The sequence below is a fragment of the Balaenoptera musculus genome, chromosome 8 (assembly GCF_009873245.2).
Source record: "Balaenoptera musculus isolate JJ_BM4_2016_0621 chromosome 8, mBalMus1.pri.v3, whole genome shotgun sequence".
Classification (NCBI taxonomy): domain Eukaryota; kingdom Metazoa; phylum Chordata; class Mammalia; order Artiodactyla; family Balaenopteridae; genus Balaenoptera; species Balaenoptera musculus.
Genome location: NC_045792.1, coordinates 61,331,485 through 61,356,386, shown reverse-complemented (window position 1 = coordinate 61,356,386; position 24,902 = coordinate 61,331,485). Strand labels below are relative to the sequence as shown.

General features: G+C 51.6%; 1 protein-coding gene across 21 annotated transcripts in view; it reads right to left on the bottom strand.

Moving 5' to 3' along the window:
• PPFIBP2 (PPFIA binding protein 2) overlaps positions 1-23,539 on the bottom strand; it is a 151,545-nt gene extending 128,006 nt beyond the window's left edge. For 17 of the 21 annotated variants that reach the window (XR_005020882.1, XR_005020883.1, XR_005020884.1 and 14 more), the window contains exon 1: positions 23,376-23,523. Coding sequence is in view for 10 of the 21 variants with exons in the window: in XM_036860136.1 (XP_036716031.1) it covers positions 23,376-23,447 (72 nt within the window). In the remaining 11 variants the exon portion in view is untranslated. Of the gene's footprint in view, positions 1-13,623; positions 13,772-23,375 lie in introns of those variants that run through there. The other 4 variants (XM_036860151.1, XM_036860142.1, XM_036860146.1 and 1 more) reach the window with 4 other exon arrangements.
• Between the last annotated feature and the right edge of the window lie 1,363 nt (positions 23,540-24,902).

The window sequence follows — 24,902 nt, the reverse complement described above, 5'->3', positions numbered from 1 at the left end:
TAAAGGCCACTGGTCTTAACTGGAAGCTGAGAGGCTCCTAGGGGTGGCAGGCAAGTCTGCAAGTCTGCACGGACCCCGAGGCCTGACTGAGGTCCTGTCCAGCCCTGAGGTCTTTGATCCCAGGGGGACGGGCCTGACAGTACAGAAAAGCAGCACACCTGGCCTCAGAGCCACGGCAGGGCCTATAGACACCAACACTGTATCAGGACCGAAGGACAAGGCCACGGGCACTAACTCCCCATCAGGACAGAGGAGCCAGACACAGAGAGACCCTGTCACTACGAAGGGGAGCCAGAGCAGAGCAGAGGGACCAGGTTGCTGAGAAAGCAGCTGTCAGAGCTGGCGACCACCTTTCATGAATATCTGAGTCTAATAAAAGTGAAGAGGTGGAGACGATTTCTTTTGTCAATGAATAGAAGCTTAAATAGCCTAAGAAAAACTGCACAGGAGAAAATAAAAGGATGCTACTTAAGGTGAACAAGCACACTTAACTTGTCCCCGTCTAATCGTGGTATCAGTAACTCCTAATAACAAGCATTCGTTTAAAACTTTTGGCTTCAGAAATGTTTTTCACACATAATAAGGCTTCTCATTCCCACCTAAACATCCCAGATCAAGCTGTTCTGATTAGTGAGCCAGTTAAGCTGAGCCCAGTGGGTGTCAAGATAAGTCAGAATCACTGAAGGGCCCTAAGCCTAGGTGCAGGCTGGCGGTGCCGGCTGGCGACAGGGGACAAATGCAATATTTCTTGCTTAGTGTCTTTTTCCCGCTGTACCAGATTAGTGAGCTGCGTGCACTGGGCATTCCCAGCCACTCCCTGTTGGGCGAGTTCCAAAAGGTCCCTAAGAATACTTGTGCTGGAGCCCAGCTCTGCCGAACCCACAGGAAGGAGTCCTTTGGCTTTCTGGCCCTTCCATTTAAAGCCCAGCCCAGCTCCTGTCACACGTCACCGCTCCTGCAGCAGCCTTCTTTGGCACGCCTGAACCCAGATGCTTCCATTTAAGCACTTACCCAAAAAGCACTCACCCTTCTCACCAAACCACAGCCCTTTAAACAGGGCTCCATGATCCCACACAGCTCTTCCACCAACACGTAATAGGGGACTCAGTCCCAAAGCTGAACATTGTTCTGTAAAGCATTCAGTGAGCAGGAGGTGCTGAACCTCGCCTCTAGGCGCCGTGAGCTGGACCCCTCCTGCCCTAGCTGTTCCCCCAGACACAGGAGTGGCATCCTCTTCTTCCTTGAAACGGCAGGCTTCTTCAGAGAAACACCACCCCAAAGACATGAGCATGAGACACCTCGAGCCCAGCCCACAAGGAGGAACACGGGCTCTGGCCGGGAAACCGGTGTGAGAGAGTGCGAGGTTGTCACACCCACACCCAGACAGCACAGCTGACCCTCTAGGCTGAAGGAACCAGGAGAGCTAATGTCGAGTTTCTCTCAACGCCCTTGCTTAAGATTTTTAAACATCTGCTTCACCTTCCTGACTGTGCTCACCTCCCATTTTCTGCTCTTGACATTCTGTCCCCAAGCTGGTCTTTTTCCCCAATTCAAGGATTTATCACTGTGGTAAAGAGGTCACAACAATCTCAGTGACCAAGGCCATGGGCCTTAAAATAGACCTGCCTGCCAAGGAATAGTTTGGGCCGATCTCAGAAGACAAAGGATACAGGTGCTCCAACAAGGAGAGGGATGGGGGGGAGTGGGTCCAGGCAGGGACCTGTGCCTTTGGGAAGAGTGAGATGGGGAGCCAGGCAGCGTCCGGGGGCACAGCAGCACCAGGCCTCCCACCAGTTTGCCCCTCAAAACTGTGCTGAAGACAAGTACATCCGTGTCTTCACTGCGGTGGGACTCCCTGTAGGCGCCCAGAGAACCTGGGATGGGAGGTTCTTTTCCTTCCTTCTGAGAGTCTCAGAACGAGTTGGTCTGAGGAGCAAACAGAAACGAGAGAGTCCCCTTTGAGGCTGGGATGTGAAGGACCAGGCCGGACGACAAACACCTCGCCCGCTGGAAGATCTAGCTGAGATCTGGTGGCCTGCCCCAGCCCCACAGCTGGCCGGCCACAGTCCATCAAATGACAGCAGCTCCCTCCAGGCCCACGCAGTCTCCACCTGTCTGTGAAAGCCGCCTGCCTGCAAGTTCACAGAGGGTGAACAGACGCGGCAGCCCCTGTAAAAAGACTTTGCCTTCATTATCTCATTTAATCTTCCTGGTGACACAGTGCCCTGTGAGGGATATAGTACAATTATCAGCCCCATGTACAAAAGAGGCAGCTGAGACACAAAGATATTAAGACAGTGTCGAGGTCACACGGCCTCTGAAGTGTTCCCAGAGTCCCGCCTGTCTGTCAACTAAGTCTCCGTCTGCTCTCCCTGCCACACTGCCCTGTCCCGCAGATTTGCTCGATGCAGTAAAGAGCTGGGAGACAACGAAGCTGGTTTCCATGTCCAAACCAAAAGAGCTCAAACACCTGGGGCCATGAGACTCTCTGCTAATTGCTGCCCTGCGTATCTTCATGGAGACTCTGCCCGCTGCCCCGCTTCAACTCTGTTAACAAGACAATATCTTATCTGAAAAAAGATACACAGAACGGAGAACAATTCTCATAAAGATGCATAACCCACAAAAATCAATATATTATTTTTTTTAGATTGGTTTATCTATTTAACAAATACTATTTGCCCCTCTATCATCTGTAAAACCCTGTGGTAGATGCTATGAGGGGGGAAATAATGAATTTAAGACTATGTTATTTACCTACCAAGGACCAAAAATCTTTCATCTCTCATCCATGTCGATTAGACTGTGAAGGTTGCATGTAGAATTGGGCCTCTATCTGGGATCCGTGAGCCAAAGCCAACAAACTTCGGCTTTTGCCAACGTAGACTTTAGAAATTCATAAATTAATGGTCTAATTTTAAAGCAGCCATGGTATTCTTTTGTGAGAAGAAAAACATCATTTCCCTGAAATTCCCATCCTCTCTAAAATTAAGTTCGGATGGCAATTAACTGCCAATGTCAGTTCTCCGATGTGACTAGCTCAACAGGCAAGTAACTTGGAAAACATCACATGGAAGTTAGTTTCAAAGACAGGCTGAGTTTCAAAAATCAACCATTTCCTGAGCATCTTATGGACAACGAGGTTCACCTTGTCATCCATTTGTTCAAGTTGCTGAACATCCAAGGGGAAGCTCTCGGGTGCCTGGCACCATGGAGGCCCTGGGGATTCCCAGGGAGAAAGACACACACACAGGGCAACAACAAACCAGGAGGTGTGCTCCCAGGAGAGGGAAGCTCGGCAGGCTCAGGGCACAGCAGCAGCAGGAAGAACGAGAGACCAGTGCAGTGTGGGCAATCCTAGAAGGCTTCACAGAGGAAGTGAGATTTCTCCAGGTGGGCAGCAGGCACTAATGCAAATGCATTGCAAGAGGAGGAAAGAGCATACCCCAAGGTATGGGGAAGGGTGGGGTATGCATGTAGCTCTGTGTGGCCAGAGAACAGCAGGGGAAGAGCAGCAGCAAATGAGGCCGGGACCAGCTTGGGAAGGTCCTCTCACAGCATTTCACCCTCTAGAGCTCGGCCTTTATCCGTTAGGCAAGGGGAACCACAGAAGGGAGCTGCCCATTCTTCTCGAGCAATAGTGCAGAAGCAGGCAAGGACCTGAGGGAAGGATCCTTCTCAGAGGAACCTGCAGGGCTCTCTGGGTGCCCCCTCCCCAAGTACAGTCAGGCTATGGCAGCCTGTCCCCTCCCCCTCCCCACCCCAGGAGCTCTCCAACACCCTCCCCCACTCCTCTGACTCAGTATCCCCTTTCACCACCCCAACATTCTGGACAGTGAAGATGGAGGTCTTTCTACTCCAGGCCCTGACAGCAATCAGCAGGCAGGACCATCCCCTGAAACTCCGCCTACCTCTCTCCTGACACTTCCCCAGCTCGCACCGAACCTGCTCCCCAGCTCACTCTGCCTCCCCGACCCAGGGAGGGGCAGGGCAAGTCAGGACCAGAGAGGCAGAGTCAGCTGGGGAGCAGTGTTTCTTCTGCCTTCCGCGCTCGCGGACGCTGAGCAATGCATACAGCTCCATCAGACACTCGTGCACCCGGATCTGTAGCCTCGTACTTCCTTCCTCTCAGACTCCTCGGCAAACGGCCGTGCATCTTTCTTTGATGAGAAACGGAATCCCTCAGTTCCCTTTCTCTCCACCTCAAACCCCCCCTCCGCCCTTTGATCCCCTAACCTATCATCACTGAGGCCGAACCTCTCCATTACTCCCTCTCTAGGCTGAATCCACATCTCCCCCTCTTCTGCTCCTTCCTCTCAGCCCCCACGGACATCAGAGCCTCTGCTACCTTAGAACACGTCCTCTGGCCCGCATCCCCCAGCTACCATTTCATGCTCTTCCTCTGCTTCACTGCCAAAGGGCTCACCTCCCATTCTCTCCGACATCCACCTCCATGAGATTTCCACTTACGTGCCTGATATGCTCTCTCATCCATCGAGCTACTTCAGTTATTTCCTTGAGAGGCGGCACGTGCAGGGTGAGGTTAAAGCACAAGCTGGAGAACCGGACTGCCTGGGTCAGAATCCCTGCTTCAGACTCTCACTTGCCGTGCACATGTCCTAAGGCAGGACGCTCACCCTCAGTGCCTCCGCTCCCTCATCCATAAGATGAGAATAATTAAAGTACTTCCTCAAGAGAGGCTGTGAAGGTAACATGAGACCAGCAATCAGTCAGTGTCAGCTGGGATCGCTTTTCTTGGCAAACCCCAGAGACTCTCCTCTTCTGGCATTTGGGACGAAGTGCTCTCTGGGTCCTTCCTTCACTGAATGTCCTATATCTCAGCTCCACTCACTGCCCTGGGGCTGATTCTGGTTTCCTTCTACAGTCTCTCCCTGGATAATCCATACTTCATTTCCATGTTTATGACTCATAACACTAGATTGCTCCTGTAAGCTCCAGACCCAAACACCCAAATACTCATCAGCTTTCTGGCTACGTCTTAGCAGCCCCTGAGATTCAGCATGATCAGAAACTCTCAGCATGGTCCTGCCCTCGCTTGGAAGCTCCTAGCCTCCTGGAACTGTGCACCCTGCACTGCGCTGGGACTCTTCCCCGCCCCCTCCCTCTCCTTCAAACAGCGGCCACATCCCTGTGCATCACTCTGTGCGGGGGCGTGCGTCTCCATCTCAACCTTCCCACTCCAGCTGGCCCAGCCTGGGTTCAGGTGTCCAGAACTAGGTATTGGAGGGCCTCCTCTCACCTGAACAGTACCCGGCCTCTCCCACAGCAGTCCAAACTCAGGAGTCTGGCATCCAAGGCTAATCACAAATTACCCTGGACATATGACAGTAATAATAACGGCTGTCATTTATTAAGCACTCACTCTGCTTTGAGCTAAGCATTTATACGTATCTCATATCTCAACAGTCATAACCATTACTGTCCACATTTTACAGACAAGGAAACTGAAGCTTCGAGAGGTTAAGCTGGTCAAACCACACATCCAGTGAGCAACAGAGGTGGGATTTGAACCCAGGCAGTCTGACTCCAAGGTCACGTTCTTAACCACTCGGCTGCACTACCTCACCAAGCCTGGTCCCTTCCAACCACATCCTTCTGAGTTCCTGACACTCCAGCCACAGGAGCGCATTCTCATTTTGCCGTGCCCTTTCCATGCTGTCCCCTCAAGCTGAAGGTCCCTTCTCCAGTCTCTGGCCATCAGAACTAATTTTTCAAGGCCCAGATGATTCTCCTTCCTCTGTGACAGCATTCCCACCCCTACCTGTGCAAGAGAACTTCTGCTGAGACCCACAACACATGCTCAAGCCTTCATTTAGTTTCTGTTTCGTGTAGCCACGGGGATAGCCATGGGGAGGACACTGGCGGTCTCTCTTTCCTGGACCTCCTCACGGTGTGGCTGTGGGGGGAAGCTGAGTATGTGATTGGTGGGAATGAGAGAGGGAACTGAGTTGAGTGGCCCAGCCCCATCCTTCCCTCTGTTTCCAGGGCCACCTCACCAGAGGGAAGAGGCCTGCCCCGTGAGGAAGCCTGCAGCCAGCTGGGTCCCAGACAGAGGTGGGTCTGTGGACCCAGCAAAGGGATCCACTGGGACTCCTATTAGCCACATTCTCTAAACACCTTTATTAGCCCTGGAGCTGATATCTTGGTCTCCACTTGTCTGACTCCTGGTCTTACTTTTCAGTTGATGCCAAACTCAGAGGGCATTTAAGTGGTACACTTACCACACACACCCCCGCCCTGCCTACCTGGGTCACCCTCTGTGAAGGATGACTGGTCAGAGTTGGTCTGTGTGGCACCCTGGCGACTGATACTACGTCTCCGGGGGGATGAGTAGTGACCACTAACAAGGATGCCCCAGAGCAGCCTGGGGTGACCCCCCACCATCCACATGGTGCTCTCTGTCTGGGAGCCTGGCTCCCCAGCCACCTGCAGATGACCCTGTAATTCACTTTCCCAGGTAGGGTCATGCCAGGAAGGCAGTCGGGAAGGGCAGGCATTTGTTGTAGCCACTGGATGTCACCTGCCAAAGCAAATGAGTCCATTGGTGTCTGGTTTATAGCCCAGCCTTGTCAGTCTGGTCAGCATGGGTCAGACCCCAGGCCACAAGCAGCCTCCGATGAATGGATGATGAGGGTGTCTGACCCAGCAGACTGGCCTCCCACGCCATCCTCACCTCTATTCTCTCCCCTATCCACACCCACCTGCCCCCGTGGCAGACAGAACCCTACCCCACTGACAGGAGCCTCTGGCAGTGTGTTTCCTCAGCCCCAGAACACACCCTTCAAAGTCAGCTACCCTCACTGTCTCTGTCACAGCAGAGAACAGGCACACATGTGCACACAAATTTAGCCCCAGGGAGGAACAAATGGACATCAAGTCATTTTACCACCTCAACCTGATGGTAGACAGATTCAGAGAAATGCTTCCAATGCAACCTCAGCTTGAATACTTCCCAAGCTTCATCTCAAAAACCACCTCCTAAGGGGCTTCCCTGGTGGCGCAGTGGTTGAGAATCTGCCTGCCAATGCAGGGGACACGGGTTCGAGCCCTGGTCTGGGAAGATCCCACGTGCCGCGGAGCAACTAAGCCCGTGAGACACAACTACTGAGTCTGCGCGTCTGGAGCCTGTGCTCCGCAACGAGAGGCCGCGATAGTGAGAGGCCCGCGCACCGCGATGAAGAGTGACCCCCGCTCGCCGCAACTAGAGAAAGCCCTCGCACAGAAACGAAGACCCAACACAGCCAAAAATAAATAAATAAATAAATAAATTTAAAAAAAACAAAAAACAAAAAACCACCTCCTAAAAAAACAGAACCAGCGAGGGGTTATTGTTGAAGCTGGGTGACGGATAAGGAGATTCATCAAACTATTCCTTCTACTTTTTTGTATGTTTGAATTTTTTTTTTAATAACAAAAGTTTTTTTTTTTTTAAATCCACCACTTAGGGATCTGGGCTTTTGCAGAGGGCAATACCAGATTCTACCTTCCCTTGCTGAGGACCACCAGAACTGAGATTTGAACCTAAGTTCCTGACGACTCAGACGGTGCTCTTTCTGCAGTGCCATTCGGACTCTCTGAAGGTCCTAACATCTGACCAAACTCTCATCCCACCACCATCCAGACCCTCACCATCTCTCACCTGGATTTCCAGAGCTGCCTCTCCTAGACTTCCTACTTCTAGCTGACTCTTCTTCAACCCTTCTTTCCCAGAGAAGGCAGGGTATGTTTCATGAAGCTCCTGATATTACTCCTCTGCTCTCAGACCCTCCGTGGTTCCTCACTGTTTCGGGAACGAAGCTGCATTCTGTAGCTCAGCCATCCAAGTCCTCCAAAAAGATTCACTTCCCAGTTGCACTTCTCACCGTGCTCTATCTAGGTCAAGCCACTTCCTACTCTCTAAATACAGAAAACTTTTCCTGTTTTCTCTGTTTGGGATGCTTTTCTCCATCTATACTTTCAAATCTCACCCATTCTAAGAACTCAACCAAATGCACCAACCCAAGGAAGCCTTTCCTGACACCGCTACCCCCAGGGCCTGAAGGTGCTGGTCGCCTCCACTCTGCTCCTGCCACACTTGCACTCACGTTTATCATCTCCTTTCCAGCTCTGTTTATATGATTCCTCAATACGTCTGTCTCCCCTTCCAAATTAAGATGCTTGAGAGCAAGAAGGATGTGCTATTCACTTGTCCATCCTCAGAGAACGGCAACCAGTATCCACTTTCTCACTTTCTCCATACCTGAGGGCCCCTCCCTTTGTGGTCTTATACTCAGAGGTGAAGGCAGCTCTGCCATAAGGGGAACTTGACCGTGCTTGGGCCCGGCACGAGCTAACTGATGAATGCAATTATATTCCCAAAGCATCAATGGGAGAAGATGTAACTTCCCCTAATGGATGATAAAACCAGGCATTTCTCCTCATTCTATTATTTCAGAATGCTAAGCAACAAGGAAAAAAAACCAGATCTGAATTGGCAAGTTTTCTCTATCATCTAGAGTGTTCGGGGGCCTCAGGCGTAACTTTAGCCTGCAGCTACCTCCTACGAGCCTCCCAAGCTGCCTGGGGAGGAGCACAGGCCCCAGCACTGTGGCAGGCCCCTGGTAAATACTAACTGAATTAATCAACATTTATTCTGTATTTTGAACCTTCATTTCAACAAGTGTTAAACAGTTTAATTTTGAGTCAATGCAATAGCTTTCCTTCTGCACTAAAAAAAAAAAAAAAAAAAAAAAAAAGTTTAAATTATTAGGAGACCAAAGAATTTCCTTAAAGATGGGCTGTGTGCACAGGCAACAGCCCAGCTCCTGCCTCTGTCAGAGGAGAAGGGGCTCCCTCTGCAGGCCTGGCTGGAGGGTATTAGTGGAAGATTAGCAGCTCTGTCTTCACTGGAGGGCTGAGGGCCACATGGAAGCCAGGTGAAGACACCAGGCAGAACCCACTGCTGCCAGAGAGCCCAGACTACAGGGAATAGGGCTTTCTGGGCTGAGCCTTTGGACAAAGCCAATCAAACTTCCTCCATTGGCTGGGCTGAGTCTACCTGCCTCTCCTGGTTCCCTTGGCAGGACCAGCAGTGAATGCCTCTCCATCCCTCATCATGACACCAAGCCTTGTTCACTGAGGCTTTTGGAAACATCCTGTTATGGGCTGAATTGTATCCCCCTCTCCCAAATTCAGATGTTGAAGTCCTAACCCCCAGTACCTCAGAATGTGCCTATATTTAGAAATAAGATCTTTAAAGACGTAATTAAGTTAAAAATGACATCATTAGGGTGAGCCTTAATCCAATATGACTGGTATCCTTATAAAGACACAGACAGGGGCTTCCCTGGTGGCGCAGTGGTTGAGAATCTGCCTGCTAATGCAGGGGACACGGGTTCGAGCCCTGGTCTGGGAAGATCCCACATGCCGCGGAGCAACTAGGCCCGTGAGCCACAACTCCTGAGCCTGCGCGTCTGGAGCCTGTGCTCCGCAACAAGAGAGGCCGCGATAGTGAGAGGCCCGCGCACCGCGATGAAGAGTGGCCCCCGCTTGCCACAACTAGAGAAAGCCTTCGCACAGAAACGAAGACCCAACACAGCCAAAAATAAATTAATTAATTAATCAATTAAAAAAAAAAAGACACAGACAGGTACAGAGGGAAGACCTTGTGAAGACATAGGAGGGAGATGACCGTCCACAGTCGAAGAGAGGGGCCTCCGAAGAAACCAACCTTGCCGACTCCTTGATCTTGGACTTCTAGCCTCCAGAATCGTGAGAAGATAAATTTCTCTTGCTTAATCCATCTAGTCTGTGGTATTTTTGTTATGGCAGCCCTAGCAAACTGACACATGCCCCCATCTGATCTTGGATACACGCTGGACAAACCTACGGGAAGAAGGCAGCCTCCTCTCCAGAGATGTGGGTCTCTGTTCTCATCCACTGGTGTTCCTCTTCCCTCTCAGTCTAAGGGAGATGGCTTTGCATCTCCAGACCTTAAACAACATCCTGGTAAGGACAGTTCCCAACAGTCCTTTATCTATCTTCTTTGTAAGTCAGCTCCGAGTCAAGTCATGCCTGGGGACCATGACCATTTAGTGAGACCAGATGTTGGTATGTTGTAAGGAGGAAACCTGAAGACCCCGCAGCCTGACCAGCTGTCAAGCTGCATTCAAGGAGCCCTGGGCCCAGCCCTGTTCTCTTCAAGGCAATTCAACAATCCAGCATATGATGGGGGGAGGGAGGGGCAAAGCCGGTCCCCTAACCTCAGCTCACCAGTCACAAGACACTTGCCACTCAGATCACTTCCCTCCCCTAAGAGTACTTAGGCCACAGAGTGGCCCAGGGACTTTCCTAAGAAAAGTGATCCAGGAATCCCCCATCTGCACACATACTCACAGACCACAGACAAGCTGGCTGGGGACTGCACTGCAAGAGGTCTCCCCTCCCTGGGGATCCATGAGGTCTGGCTCCCGGAAGCCTGTCAGTCTGACCCCAGGGGAGTGGGAGCAACTGCAACAGCTCCTGGAGGGCTCTCTCGCATCTTTCTCACCTCGTCTTTTCCACAAAGCAGGGCCATTATTTTCCCATGGGAGACACCCGAACAGTTCCTTAGTCTCAAAGTGAAAGGTGTAGAAGCCTGTGTGATGCGAAAGGGCCACAGAAGGGGAAGGCAGTACCTACACCAGAGGCCCACAGCCCAGCCCAATCTGGACCCCTGAGTCTTTGCAGCTCCTTCCTCATTCCCCTGAAGAAGGAGACGAGCAAGATATAACAGAGAGAGTCCAGGCTTGGGAGTCAGACCGACTTGGGTTTAAATCCTGACTCTACTGCTTAGAGCTGGGTTAGTTTCTGACCTTGGGTAACACAGATTAACCTCTCAGGTTACTGTGTAATGAAGATATTACCACCTGCCTCACACAGGGCTGGTCAGAGGGTTAGGGGGGCAGAGTCAACCACCCAGCTCAGTGCCTGGCCCTTCTCAGAGACCGTGTCCCCACTGCATTATTCCAGAAGATGGAGTTAGCCAAGACCTCTTATCAGGGCCTAAATGTTGGGATCAGGAAAAAAATATGCAACACTGACTCCGTTTGAGAAATTGCCAAATCTCTTGAGGCCAGCCTGCAATTAGGGGAACCCTAGGGTACAACGCATCGCACTTGCTCTGTGCTTTCCGTGTCTCTCTAGCAGGGCCTTCCAGAATGGTAAGGTAATTGATGGCATGTGTGCTCTTACAGCCCCTTGGTGCCTTGCTCAGTCATTCTGCCAGTGCCACCAGGCACCCAGCTTAGGGACAGTAAGCAGGCAGGGTTTATGATGTTCACGGGCCATCTGAAGGCAGGAAACTGGCAGAGAAGTCACAGCTGCGGAGACGGATCTGGGGACCCCAAACATGGAGGCTAAAGCTGAAGTTGGGCTCCAGGGCTTGGGAGGACCAAGGGCCAAATTCTGACCACATCTGTGGAGCAGGAGGGCCCAGGCCCTAGGCACTGGCGTCAGGAGAACCCTTAGTAACTCAGAGGTGGCCTTGAGAGAAGACGGCCGAGTGGTACTGGTGTCCCAGAGAGGCCGACAATTGCTCCCAGTGGACATCTCACGCTCAGACACCTAGAACCAAACAGGCAAGCACCCCCAAGTCACTCAGGAATGGGTTCCACACAGGGTGTGTGACAGTGACGCAACAAGATGCGTGTCTCACGCGCCCTGCAGGATCCCTCTCACAACTGCCATCCCTCACTCGACTGTCACCAGGTTTATTTAAAATTCTCTTTCAGGAGTTCCCTGGTGGCCTAGTGGTTAGGATTCCGGGCTCTCACTGATGTGGCCTGGGTTCAAACCCTGGTCGGGGAACTGAGATCCTGCAAGCTGCACGGTGGGGCAAAAAAAATAAAAAATAAAATTTTCTGTCAAATGTAAGTAATCATGACATGTGAAGACCGGATTTGTGACCCTGGAGTAGCCCTTTACGTTTTCAAAGCTGGGACACGAGGGTACAGCTCTGTTCCCCAAGCGCCCTGTAACACGAGATCCCAAGACACTGCAGCCCAGATACGCCCTCCTCAGCACCCTGGCCTCCCTAGGTGGTCTTCTCGGGGCTTCCTCCTTAGGCTGAGGGAGACCTTCCCATCAGGAAGCCTGAAAGACCCTAGGTCCACCCTGAGGACAAAAGCCAGGTGTGGCTGGCAGAGCTGGGTCTGGGTTCCGAGCTCCAGGAGGCAGGCCGAGCTGGACAGAGGGAGTGGCCCTGTGCAGACCTGATCAGCAATGAGGACCGGCTGGCTCCACAGGACACAGGATAAGAAAGTACCCCAGCTTTGGCAGGCAGCCACCAGCAGCACCCACCTGCTCAGACCCTGAACATGACACCATGGAAACAATGCTCTCCCTTCACGCAGGCTCTCAGCGCCCACTCCACGCCCCTGCACGGACAGGCTCCCAGCAAACACTTCCAGAAAGGTCGGCCCCTCCTCTCCACCCCGACAGCTCCACCGGGGTTACGGCCCAGGTTTCTCTCTCATCCTCACCCCCACCCTCCCAACCCACCATCTTGCTTAACATCCCTCAATGGCTGACACCCTGGGGGCCCCAACAGGTGGGATGTAAGGAACTTGTTACTAATGATAAAGTAGCTAAAGTCAGGAATCTTTTGGGACTTCCCTGGTGGCGCAGTGGTTAAGAATCCGCCTGCCAATGCAGGGGACACGGGTTCGAGCCCTAGTCCGGGAAGATCCCACATGCCGCGGAGCAACTAAGCCCGTGTACCACAGCTACTGAGTCCGCCTGCCACAATTACTGGAGCCCGCGCACCTAGAGCCCGTGCTCCGCAATGAGTAGCCCGCGCACCGCAACGAAGAGTAGCCCCCGTTCGCCACAACTAGAGAAAGCCCGTGCGCAGCAACGAAGACCCAACGCAGCCAAAAATAAATAAATAAAATTTTTTTAAAAAAGGATAAATTAGAGAAGATTCTGGGTTATCTTGCCCCATTCTAATATACTTTGAGTGGGAGAGAAAATAGAGGAATTCGGCCAGGAAATCAGCAATTGCCTATAGTGCTCAGGAAACATCAGTTTCTGTGACACCATGAACAACTGTGCAACTTCCTACTATTTTTTAGAGATTTACTTTATAAATACGTGTGTGTGCACGCGTGTATATATCGCATTGGGGCCAGGTGTGCATCATGGCAACCTGGCCACGACCACCAAGTGCTTCTCACAGCCTAATGTCGTCTGACCATCTTCCTGCCTCAACACGAAGAGCTGATCTTCATGGTAAACTTAAGACCGAATCATCTGGACTCTCAAGGTGGCGGCAAGATAGAGTGGAAGGAACATGGGTTTGGGGATCAGATAGATGGGGCATCAATTTTATTTCAACCACTCGTCAGCTAGGGAACCTTGGGAAAGTCACTTATCCTAAGTCAGTTTCCTCCTCCGCTAAAGCCCTGACAGGCTCCTGTGAGATGTAAGTGAGCACCGACGAGTCTGTGCTCAGTGCCTGATGCATGGTGCGCGCTTAATGAATGATGATTTCCAGTCCCTGGTTCCCTGTCTAGCCTCCCTTCCTCCTCCAGCTCTAGCCAAACCAAACCACTGGCTGTTTGCCACCCGTGCCCCTTAACTTACCGTCCCATGCCTTTCTTTGTACATTGCTGTCCCCTCTGCTAGAAGTGCCCTCCTTCACCCCCATAGAACGGGGTGTCTCTGGTCCATCTTTCCTTCAAGACACATCTCAAATGCCCCCTCCTCCTCCTTTCTCTGAATGTTCACTGTGTTCTCTCTGCAGTTATTACTGCCTATTTTGAATGAGGGGTACATTCCTTAAATTCCATCCAGGCAGGGGACATGTCTTACTCATCTTGTGTTCCCACCATAATGGTTCTTGGCACGGAGGATGGTAAAAAAAAAAAAAATTAAAAAAATAATGGCGACTGAAATAATACATGAGGTCACAAGTCTATTGACTCCAGAATACTTAGGAATTATGCCCCACCTCTGCTGCTAAAAGAGTTTCCTAGATCCGGTGGGCCAATTCTCATCTGGGGGCTTCCCTGGCCTCCCTCCTACCAGCCTTGGCGGGCTCCCCTCCCTCCACCCCAGCCAGGACTGTGTGCCCGTCAGGCATCCACGTTGCTTAACCGCAGCACTCTCCATCCTCCCACCACTCACCCCACCCAAAACCTCAGCTTACTTGAATAAGGCCCTGCTGCCCACAGCCCTTCCCTGTCCCCTCTCGGGGCTGGAAGCTTGTTCTGTGACCCAGGCTGCAGACAGTCGGTCAGAATTCCCAGTGTCGTGCCCACCGCCCTCCTGGATCGCTCCCTCCTACACCCGCTATTACCTCTTGGATGTTGTGAGCTCATTGTCTCAGACCGCACGGCCCTGGTCCTGCAGGTACCAGGACTCTGTGTTCTCGAAATCTTCAAGGAAGGGCCCATGAGTCCATAAGAGCCTTCATGCCCCCACCAGGTGGTCAGGCCAAGGTAGGCATCAGCAGAGAATACACACAGTACAATCGCTTTGGGATCATGACCTCAAAGTTCCAGCCCACAAAGGCACTTCCTCAGAGTCTTTCCTCTCTCCCAACACCTGCACTGGGTGGGACTTTGGCCTAGGACCTGAGATAGAGAAGCTTCTGCACAGCTTCATGGCCGCCCTTCCCCAGCTTTCCACCTTCATTCCCCCCTACATTTGCTGCAAGTCACCTCTCTGCTGAGAAGCCAACAATCATCCCCCCAAATCCTACAGTACTTTTAGTGAGACCCACACCCTTTTGGCAAAGTCTGCTTCCTCAGTTATTTCACAAATTCCTCTCTAGTCAGTACTGCCTGGACAGTACCCTCTTCAGGTAGACTCCAGTAACATGCTCTAAAACAGCCACCCGGCCCTAGAGGGAAGCTTGAGTTATTTGGAATTTCTTACATCATGCCAAACTGAAATCTGCCTCTTCTTTAATCCTCTGTACCGTTCCCACCAAGGGCCCTCAACCCTGCCCTCTGAGCAAGGCACAACATGGCAGCTCCCTTGCCCACCTAAAAATCACAGTTCCAACCCTGTGTCTTCCTGTCTGCCCCAGGACCTTCCGGAGCTTACAGGACAGGGACTCCAGCTTTGATGCAGTAACGGGCCCTCCTCCACCTGCTCCCAAAGTGTGGTGCCCAGGGTACCGCCTCCAGGTGTGGCCAGTCTTGGCCACTGCAGGGAAAAGTGGGATGACCCCTCTTCCCATCAAGGTCGAAAGTCAGGACTTCTATTAATGCAGCCAGGCTAAGCCAAGTTCTGTGGGCTTTTCCACATGGCCGGGTAGAAAACTGATGAATTGATTTTTGGAGCCTAAGGGCAGGACTTCGACCTTACCCCACCATGTCCCATGGAGCTGGTGTGGGCTCGGAGCTCTCTGTTTGTTGTCCTTGCCCTGTACCTCGGTGACGGGCCATCTGAAATCAGCCTGTTCCCTCACCCTGCCATGGACTTCTGCCTCCTGGACCTCCTGCTCACCTCCACCACGGGCGTCACACCTGGAGCCCCAGACAATACTACTTCCCCCCTGAAATTTCAGAATAAGCCCTCTGGTTGGTGTAAATCACTCCTCTTGACAAACTATATTTGCCAGGCTTTCTGAGAAGAGGATGAGAATAATACCACTTACTACTTACGACGCCCAAGCACTGCAGCCAACATTTTATACGCGTCGTCATCTCATTTAATCTTTACAACAAGCAGGTGAGATCGGCCTAGTACTGTTCCCATTCGACAGGCGAGGAACTTCAAGCTCAGAGAAGGAGAGACTTGCTCGAAGGAGAAACAGCAAGTCTGAGGAGAGCCAGGACTTAAATGAAAGAGTGAGCTGGCAGGGCCCTTGGAGATAAGGGAGTCCCAGTCCCCACGGTAGAGGACACCCACCGCCTGCCATGCTGGAGTCAGGGGGTGAGTGAGGAGTCAGTGCCCTTTTCTCCAGCAGGACAACACCCCTGCCAGAGGCTTCGTGCAGCTCCAGTGAGCCGCGCAGCAAAAACCTAGCCGGACACGCAGGGCAGGGCGGTGGTGCTTGTTGTTACCGGGACAGCAGCGTTGCATGGAAGAACCAGATGTCTTGGCTGCTTGCAGGAAGAGCTTATGTAATAAAACTTTCTCATGACAAGCAGTCGAGGGCAGGTGTCAGAGCCAAGAACTATTCCTTTGCTTTGGTAAAATGTCGAATTAGAAGAATCCTCCTTTCTCACCCAAATTCCAGTTCTAACTTCTCCCCTCGCCCTACTCTAATCCCCTCTCCCCCATCGCCTTCCCCCCCCCTCCCCCGTTGCTTACTGAATTTAGAGTTTGATGCCACACATCCCAGTACGCCCGAGGCAGTCCTGTCTCCCAGGGGCCCATCCAGCTCAGCATCTGCCTCCTCCTCTCACTCTCAGAAGTGGCCCAGTTAGGACAAGAAATTAAAGTGAATACTCTGGAACCTTAAAAAAAATCACTTTCCTTCTCTGGTACCTGTTTGCCTCCCATAAATGGGAATAACACTACCTGCCTCATGAGACAAGCCCTTTGTAAAACCCACCAAAGCCAGAAGTTCCTCTCCGTCTTTCCTCTGGAGGCAGCTTTCTGGGGCCAGTCAACATACACCTCTGTTTCATCCATAAAGCAGTCCAGGGTCAAGCCAGCCGTACATGTGAAAACCTCTTTGATTCAGGGGAACAGAGCCTTGTGTTGTGGGAAGGAAACAGTCACCCCTAAAGAGAGGAATTGTTATGTGTGCATGCAAGGAACGAAAGTAACCCATATTTGGTCTTCCTAACCTGAACTGTGGCTCTGCCCTTCTCTGTTCCCTTAGTCCCTACAGCAGATCCCTTGGCCTCTACACAACTCTCTCTCACACACACACACACACACACACACACATGCACAAACACACATATTGTCAACCCAAGGAGTTCCTTCTGGTGGGCTCTCTGGGCCTTTTGGCCAGAAGCAGGTTGGAAAAGTTTGCTAAGAAGACCTCTTGGGACACCCCAGTGCAGTCACGGGAGTGGCCCTCTCGGTCAGAGTGGTCCCTGCCCAGCCGAGAGGCCCAGCCACATCTGAGCGGGCCATTCCAACCATGCACACAAGTCACTGTGGGTTTATCTCTTTACCTGGGACTCAGGGCAGGGGTCTGACTATGCCCACCAAACACGCCCAGCAACCAGCAGGCGTTGGCTGTCCCTGAGCAGGCAGGGCAACCCTGGGATTTGGGTCACCTCCTTCCCTATGCCTGCCCTCATTCCAGGAAGAAACAGATGTACCCAGAGCACAGCTCCTGTAGGCACAGGACTTGTAGGTAGGGGAGCGACCGTGATAGGATCAGTTCCCACAGCCTCTTCCTGGAGGTTTGTTAGTAGGCCCACCACCCACTTACTTCTGCATAAGTCATTCCTGACACACGTACAACTCAAATATCCTGTCTGCAACCTACAGCTATCCGTGATATTTTACCATGGCTAAGCAGGCTCGCGCACACACTTTGGTCTTAGTAAAGCGCACATGTGCACACACACACACACACACACACACACACACTCAAAACAAGATGAGGTAGAAACTTGCCAGACCCAGCTACATAACTCAAAAAGAACCAAGAGGCTCGGGAATTCCCTGGCGGTCCAGTGGTTAGGACTCCACGCTTCCACTGCAGGGGGCATGGGTTTGATCCCTGGTCGGGGAACTAAGATCTCGCAAACCGCTGCGCGGTGAGGCCAAAAAAAAAAGAACCAAGAGGCTTAACAAGTTTGACTGAAAGTTGAATCCCAGCATTTCTTGTGTCTGTTTTTATTTGGCAATTATCATATGCCAGGCAAATAATCTAAAGGTTTCACATGCATTAACCCAGCTCTGCCTTAGCAAAACGAGGTAATCACTGTGCCGTGGCAAAGGCAGGACTCATCCTGGGAGGCTGGGGAGCCTGGCCGGGCAGAGAGGTGTGGAAGGGAAAGGTAAGGAGGGGAGGAAACCCAGCCTCAGGGCCACTGAGTCTCTTGGCAGCAGTGCAGACTCTAGACAAGGTCCTCTCTCCTTATCAGACAGCTGTGGCCCTCACTCAACCATCTAAATCCCTGACACTGGCCCTACACACAGGCCCTGGCTTGGAAAAAGTTCTCATGGCTGATTGGCTTCCCCGGATAGGCACACCCCGCTGCCCCCACCCCAGCACTACACTGGCGACTCCTCATAGCTGGTTGGAGTCATCCCTAAAGTCTGTTGACGACGGGGAGTGGGGTGGTGGGAGTTTGGGTCCCTGGAATACATCTTTCCATGGAACTGATAGATTGGTGCTTGCATTCCCAGAAGAACAATTTAATACGCATGTACTCCCACTAAGCACTAACAAGCATAAGAGTGCAGATACCATAAAAGCACTCCCTACTTCCCGTCAGCCCACATCCCCATAGGTCACAGGACAGAAAGAAGGTCTCATGAGCCTTCGCACCCCCAGTGGCTTTGGCTGCCACAGACACTTCCTCCTGAGTTTTTGACCTACAAGACTCCAGCCTTAGCTGTACTGCAGAATGAATTCACCCCAAACCTGGTCTGTTTCTCGTTCTTCATTGCCTAATGGAGTCTCCATCTGCACCTTCCAGCAGCTCTCGTCTGGCCAAACCCACTGTGCTACAAAGGACAGAATTCAAGGCCAGAAGGCCTGAGTTTTGCCACCAGCAGCTGGCTGACCCTGGGTAGCCTTCTTTGGGCCTCACCATCCTCATGGGTAAAAACATAAAGGGCATGCAAGTAACTACCCAAGGCTCCCTCCTGATTTCAAAAGGAATCGACCACCCTCATCTCCCTTCCCCTTTCCAAGAAGCTCCTCCATGCTCTCATGCTGCTAACAACTGCCTCATTCTTCTCCCAGCAAACTAGCACAAAATGTCAGTGTCCAATGTGACTCTTTTCTCTCTCCCTCAAATCTAATCAGTCACCAAATCCTGCAGGATTTCTTGGCAAGCTCATTCACCTCCTCAACATCCCTATTGCCATTGCCTTGATTTAGGTCCTAATCTACCTCACTGAGTTGTTCCAACAGCTCATTCTCATAAGAAGTTCCTTCCCATCCCTCCAACCTGCCCTTCTAAGCCTTGAATCCTCCTGAAAGCACAGGCTTCACCTTGTCTCTTCCATACTCAAAGACCTTCAAGGTCATCAGCATTACATTTTAATTCTTTAAGGTCAACTTTCAAGACCTTGCAGGATCTCTCCCCAGCCTGAGACTCCAGCATCACTTCTCCCAGTCTCCCCTCCCCACCCCACCCTATGACTCTAGCCCTGTGGACCACTCATCACGCTTGTCCTAGCCTTTCAGGTTCTGCTCTTGTTCCTTCCCTCATCTCCAACACAAAACAACCTGCCCTTTTCACCCTTTTACTGAAGCCAACACTGCAAAACAGACTCAAGGGCTCAAGGCCCTCGCCTGCCACAAACTCTTCCTCAACATCTGCTGAGTGTAGGGCCGAACACAAGGGCTGATGCAGCCCCAGGGCAGCTCAGAGTTTGGAGGGGGTGTGAACAGAGGCATGCAAATGAAGTGTGTTAAGAACCATAGAAGACATCTGTACTGGATGCTATACTAGTACAATTTAGAGAGAAGAGTAAAAATAACTTGGGGGTGGGGGGAGGAGAGGTGTTTCAAGACTTTGATCTGCATTTTGAAGGATTAGTAAGAGTTCATTCATCTTGCAGAGCAGAGACAAAAGGGCTTCCCAGGAAGAGAAAATAGCGTATGCAAAGGCAGAGAGGCACAAAGGATAGAAATTGTTAAGCTACTCAGTTTGGGGAACAGGGGAGATGCAGCTGGTAAGTCAAATTATTGCCAGCTTCTGCGGAGGAGCCTTGAATGCCAAACAAGGATATTATACTTTATCCCTTTGAGAGGCGATCCTATCCCACCTTGCCTATACCTTCCATCCACAGCTGTGTTACAGAGGCCAAGATTATTACACAACATGGAACACGATGATTAAATGCATTGTGCACAGTGAAAGCTGGGTTCTCAGTGTGCATAAATGTGTGTGTGACAGAGATAGGAAATGAAAGTAAGAATTACCAAGGAGCACCAAAGTAAGGATTTCCTAGGAGCACTAAATAGAAATCATAAATTTCCCAAAGACAAAGCTGAGAGTTGGCAGGCCCCTGGGAACTCACAAGGCCTTAAGGAAATCTGGTCTAAAGGTAAACAGACGCTCTAAGATGGCATCTCCTAGAAGATTATTTACTGAGTGTGAGAGTGATAAGAATGGCCCTCATGAAAATCCCCATGACCTGGCTTTCAGAGTCTACAAAGGATACAGCCCACCTTTCTGAGACCAGCTGTGGATTCTGCAAAAACTGAGACACACAGGTGTCAGCAAGTGTTGAAACCAAAGAATGATGCCATGAAAACATCAAGTGGAACTGCTCTGAGGAAGGAGGAAGCAGGAAAAATAGTGACTCAGGAAAACGCAAGGCTGCCAAGAGTTTCAGCCTAGTTGTGCCCACACCAAGTGATGACAGTGTCACATCTTCCCCCTGTCCCCCCGAGTGTCACCTCTTGAATGAGGGTGCACAGTTTGGGATCTTAATAAATGTTTAAATGCCTCAACAGTTCATAATAGCTCTCCCTTCTCATGTTTTGCAAAAGGGGATCCACCAGAGGCTTTTAAGCAAGAGTGTCATGAACAAATCTGTATATCAGGAAGGAAATGTTTTTGATGGCCAAGTAAAAAACTTCCAAATATTATCACAAATGTGATAGTCTAAAGGCCATGCCATTCCTTGTCCAAAGCTCAATTCTTGTTCCTCCCTCCTCACCTCTCGGCCTGGCCCCCTAGCCCATAGATGCTATCTCTCTAGTCTCTCCTACCTGTCCCCTCTCTGAGGTCCAACACAGGTCCTCTTCACTTCTATCTTAATTGATCTTCCACATCCTAACTGGCCTCTCCACCTCCAGGGTCTTTTCCCACCGGTCACTGCTTCCCACAGCCCGGCCAGAGTCCACCCCAGCAGTTCCCACCTGGCCTTCAACAGAATCACAGAGGAACTTGGTAAAAACAGGCCAGACCTACTTAATCTGAGTAATTTAAAAGCTCCCCAGGCAATTCTGAGGCACAGCCAGGTTTGCAAACTACTGTTCTCAATCCTGGCTATCCATAGTGAAGGGGCTGCAACCACTGAGGACTTGTAAGAAATGTAGAATGTCAGGCCCCACCTCTAACCTAGGAATCACAATTTGCATTTGAAAAAGATCCCCAGGTGACTCTTAAGCTTGTTAAAGGTTGAAAAGCACTGCTACACAGTGTTGCTTGACCATTCATTTCACAAATATTTACTGGATTTTCTCTGGGCTGGAGGTTGGGAAGTTGGGAGGTTGAGAGGGTCAAGGGCCAAGGTCCCTGACTTTAAACGCACAAAACCATCAGCCAATCTCCTGCTTAAAACCTGTATTGGTTCTCATGCTTTCACAGCCCAAACTTCTCCACCTGGCCTTCATGGCCCGCAGGGAATAGGTTTCTTCCTTGTCACCAGCTTTATTGTTTATCACTCGCCATAGGAGCCAAGCTGGGACACTTGCCACTTCTCATGGCTACAAAGTGCTTGCCTGCCTACACAGCTCTCGCAGCCCAGGTCACGCTCTACTCACCTCTGCCTGGAGAAACCCATGAGAAATTCTTCGAGGTCTATCACACACATGTCACCCCTTTCATGAAATTATTCCAGATTTTCCCCACTCAGATGAAAGACAAATTCCCACAACTCTTTGCTCTTACCTCCTTCATAGCATTTATCTCATTCTACTTAGTCTTAAAGTCAGGGCAACTCCCATAGCTACCCCAGTAAAGAGACTATGATGCTGGGGACTTCCCTGGTGGTGCAGTGGTTAAGAATCCGCCTGCCAATGCAGGGGACACGGGTTCAAACCCTGGTCCGGGAAGATCCCACATGCCACGGAGCAACTAAGACCGTGTGCCACAACTACTGAGCCTGTGCTCTAGAGCCCGCGAGCCACAACTACCGAGCCCACATGCCACAACTACTGAAGCCTGAGCACCTAGGGCCCATGCTCTGCAACAAGAGAAGCCACCGCAATGAGAAGCCCGCGCGCTGCAAAGAAGAGTAGACCCTGCTCACCGCAACTAGAGAAAGCCAGCATGCAGCAACGAAGACCCAATGCAGCCAAAAATTAATGAATTAATTATTTTAAAGAAAGGAGACTATGATGCTCAGTTTGTCTCCACAGTAGCAATAAGCTAAGAACTGGCACATCACCGAATCTCAAAGTAATAATAACAATAATGTATTAAATAACATTATGGATGAATGCACTGAGTGAAAAGTTCACCAGTCTCCCTGCTCTCCCACTTCAAAGTCGTTTATATATGAATTTAAGCAGATTACAAACAGGCTGCCTCTCAAGCCCCAAGGAGAAATAATCTCTAAATCAAATATTTTGTGTTTTTCATATGACACAAATAATAATCAAAGACTGAACATGCTCAGGATGAATTTTGTATACAGCCAACTACCTTTGTTGGGCATTCAACTTCACAGAATGCAACATAAAATTTGTATTATAAATTAGGGAACTGGGAGAGGAAGGAGAGAGATGAGAGAGGAAGTAAACCAAAATATGGAAAGGGAGACGGATCTATACCAAATATCCAGCTGCTCTAAAAGTAAAAATATAATACTCTGGATCTGTTTTGTAAGCGGATTAAATGCTGGCCAGAACGCCCGTTTTGATCTTAAGCAAACTTCGGAAGTTCTGGTCTTTAAGTATATAATCTTATTTTCATCTGAGGAACAACTGCAGGTCTGGAGTCAGCATGTCATGAGGGAGAGGAGCCCACTTTCAAACAGAACTATCCCCATCTTGCCGTCTACTGGGACGCAGTGGCTTGAGATTTGGAAAAGCATGTTGCATTTTTCCAATTACAGTATATAGTTGGTTTCAGCTAAGGCGTTGCAGCTGAACACACGCTCTGCGGATCACCCATTTGCTCGGGCAAATAGACCGTAAGCTTCCCGACCACCTTGGGCTCTCTCTCCAGACTACGCCGCTGTTCCAGTTGACTTAGCAGAGCTCTGACATACTACATAGAACTGAGGTGACCTGCCACCCTGCGCATCTCCAGGGCCATCCGGGCACCTGTAGGGGCGCGGACTGTCCGTAGACGCCGGACAGGACTGGGTGGAGATTCGGAGCAAATCCACAGAAGTTATACCCTCCTCCCAGTCTTCTGGCCAGAGAAGGGGTCAGGAGGGTCTCCGCCCTCGCGCCTGGGACACACTCCAGGGCTCTCAGTTCCTCAGGCAATGCCCCTACGCGGGCTCGCAGTCCCGACCGCGCAGCGGGCCTGGGGGCGTAGGGAGAACCCACTGACCTGGGTGCGGGGATCCTCTCCGGGCAGCTCAGGTGTGCGGGCCTTTCCCGTGTCCCTCCCACCTCCGAACATGAGAGCCGAGAAGCGAGCTCTAGGCCACCGACCCACCGACCAACTAACCGACCAACCAGCGGGCCGACCGGCAGCGGCCGGGTCTGGAGCCCACGTGACGGGGGCGGGGACCCGCGGGAGGCTCGGCCCGCAGCGCCCGCTTCCCCACCGCCCCACCTTCCCCCGGGACCGCCCCTCTGCCACGCCCCCTCCCTCTCGGCTCCTTGGCTGCCCGCAGGGACCCATCCGCCGAGTGTTCTAGCTCCGCCGGGACCCGCCTCATCAAGCCGGCCCCTTCGAACCTGCTTAGGCCCCGCCCATCCAGCCCCAGCTCCGGCGCCGCCCCCTAGGCCGGGCTTACCGTTCCCCCCCCCAAGCCCCGCCTCTCTCAGGAGGCCACGTCCCTCCCTGGAGCCCCGCTCCGCTCTTGGTCACCTCCCCCTCCAGCACCCTTCCGGCCCCGGGGAGTCGCCCGGCGGGTCTCAGCTCCCTGTCACCGGGCTTGTCCAGCCCTTCAGCACCGCTCCTTGGCCGTAGGGAATGAAAGAGAAAAGCGGAAAGGGAACTTGTGTCGAGAATTGCAAAGAGACAGAAGCCATAGAAAAAACGTTTTAGAGGCACTCCCAGCGCAGCAACCTTTTGGGTGTGCGGACTTCTGGGCCCCCGGATTCGCGTTCAAATTGAGGTTGGCCTGACAGCAGCCTCATTTCTTGCCTCTGAGCGCCCCCAGTTTGGAAGACGGAGTTACCCTAGGGTCTGGCCGCACTTGAACCCCGCAACCTGGGGTGGAGGTCCCTCTAGTGGTTGGCGCCAGTCACTGACACCCATTCTCGTGAACAGCTGGGGACAAGCAGCGCTGCCCTGTGCCCACCGCTAAGGCGAGGTTCCACAGGCGCAAGAAAAGCTGTGGCGATGTCTGACCACAGGAATGGATTGTAGAATTGGGGCAGCACTGGACCCTGGGGACCTAGTCCAGTGCCTTCCCCCAGTGTAGGGCCTGAATCCCCTTCGGTTGTACTGCTAGGTTGTTGCCCTGCCTGGATCTCCAAGAATTGGTTGCTCAGTTCGGCTGATGAAAATCCCTGTGGGCCTCAGATGGCATCACACCAGGGACTCTGGCATAGTCCCCAGCTCAGGCAGGAGTCACTAGTGCCCTAACCTCAGTTTTTATCCACATTTCTACAGGCTGGAGTGTTGACAAACTCAAGACACTTATTTTTTCATACTATCCTGGTGGTCTGAAATTACCAGTGTGCCCAGAAGACTTGTACATGGGAACAAAACTTAAGCCACCCTGGCAAATATGAGACTCTGGTCACTGCAGGAACCTGGCCAGATGCAGGCCAAGGGCAAAGCCAGCAGAGGAAGGCTGGGGCCCACAAGAGTTGTATTACAACAGGACACTCTTTAGTTCTCTTTCACTTCCTTAAAATAGCAGCGCAGAGGCTTTTGTAGAGAAGGCTGCCACAGTTCACA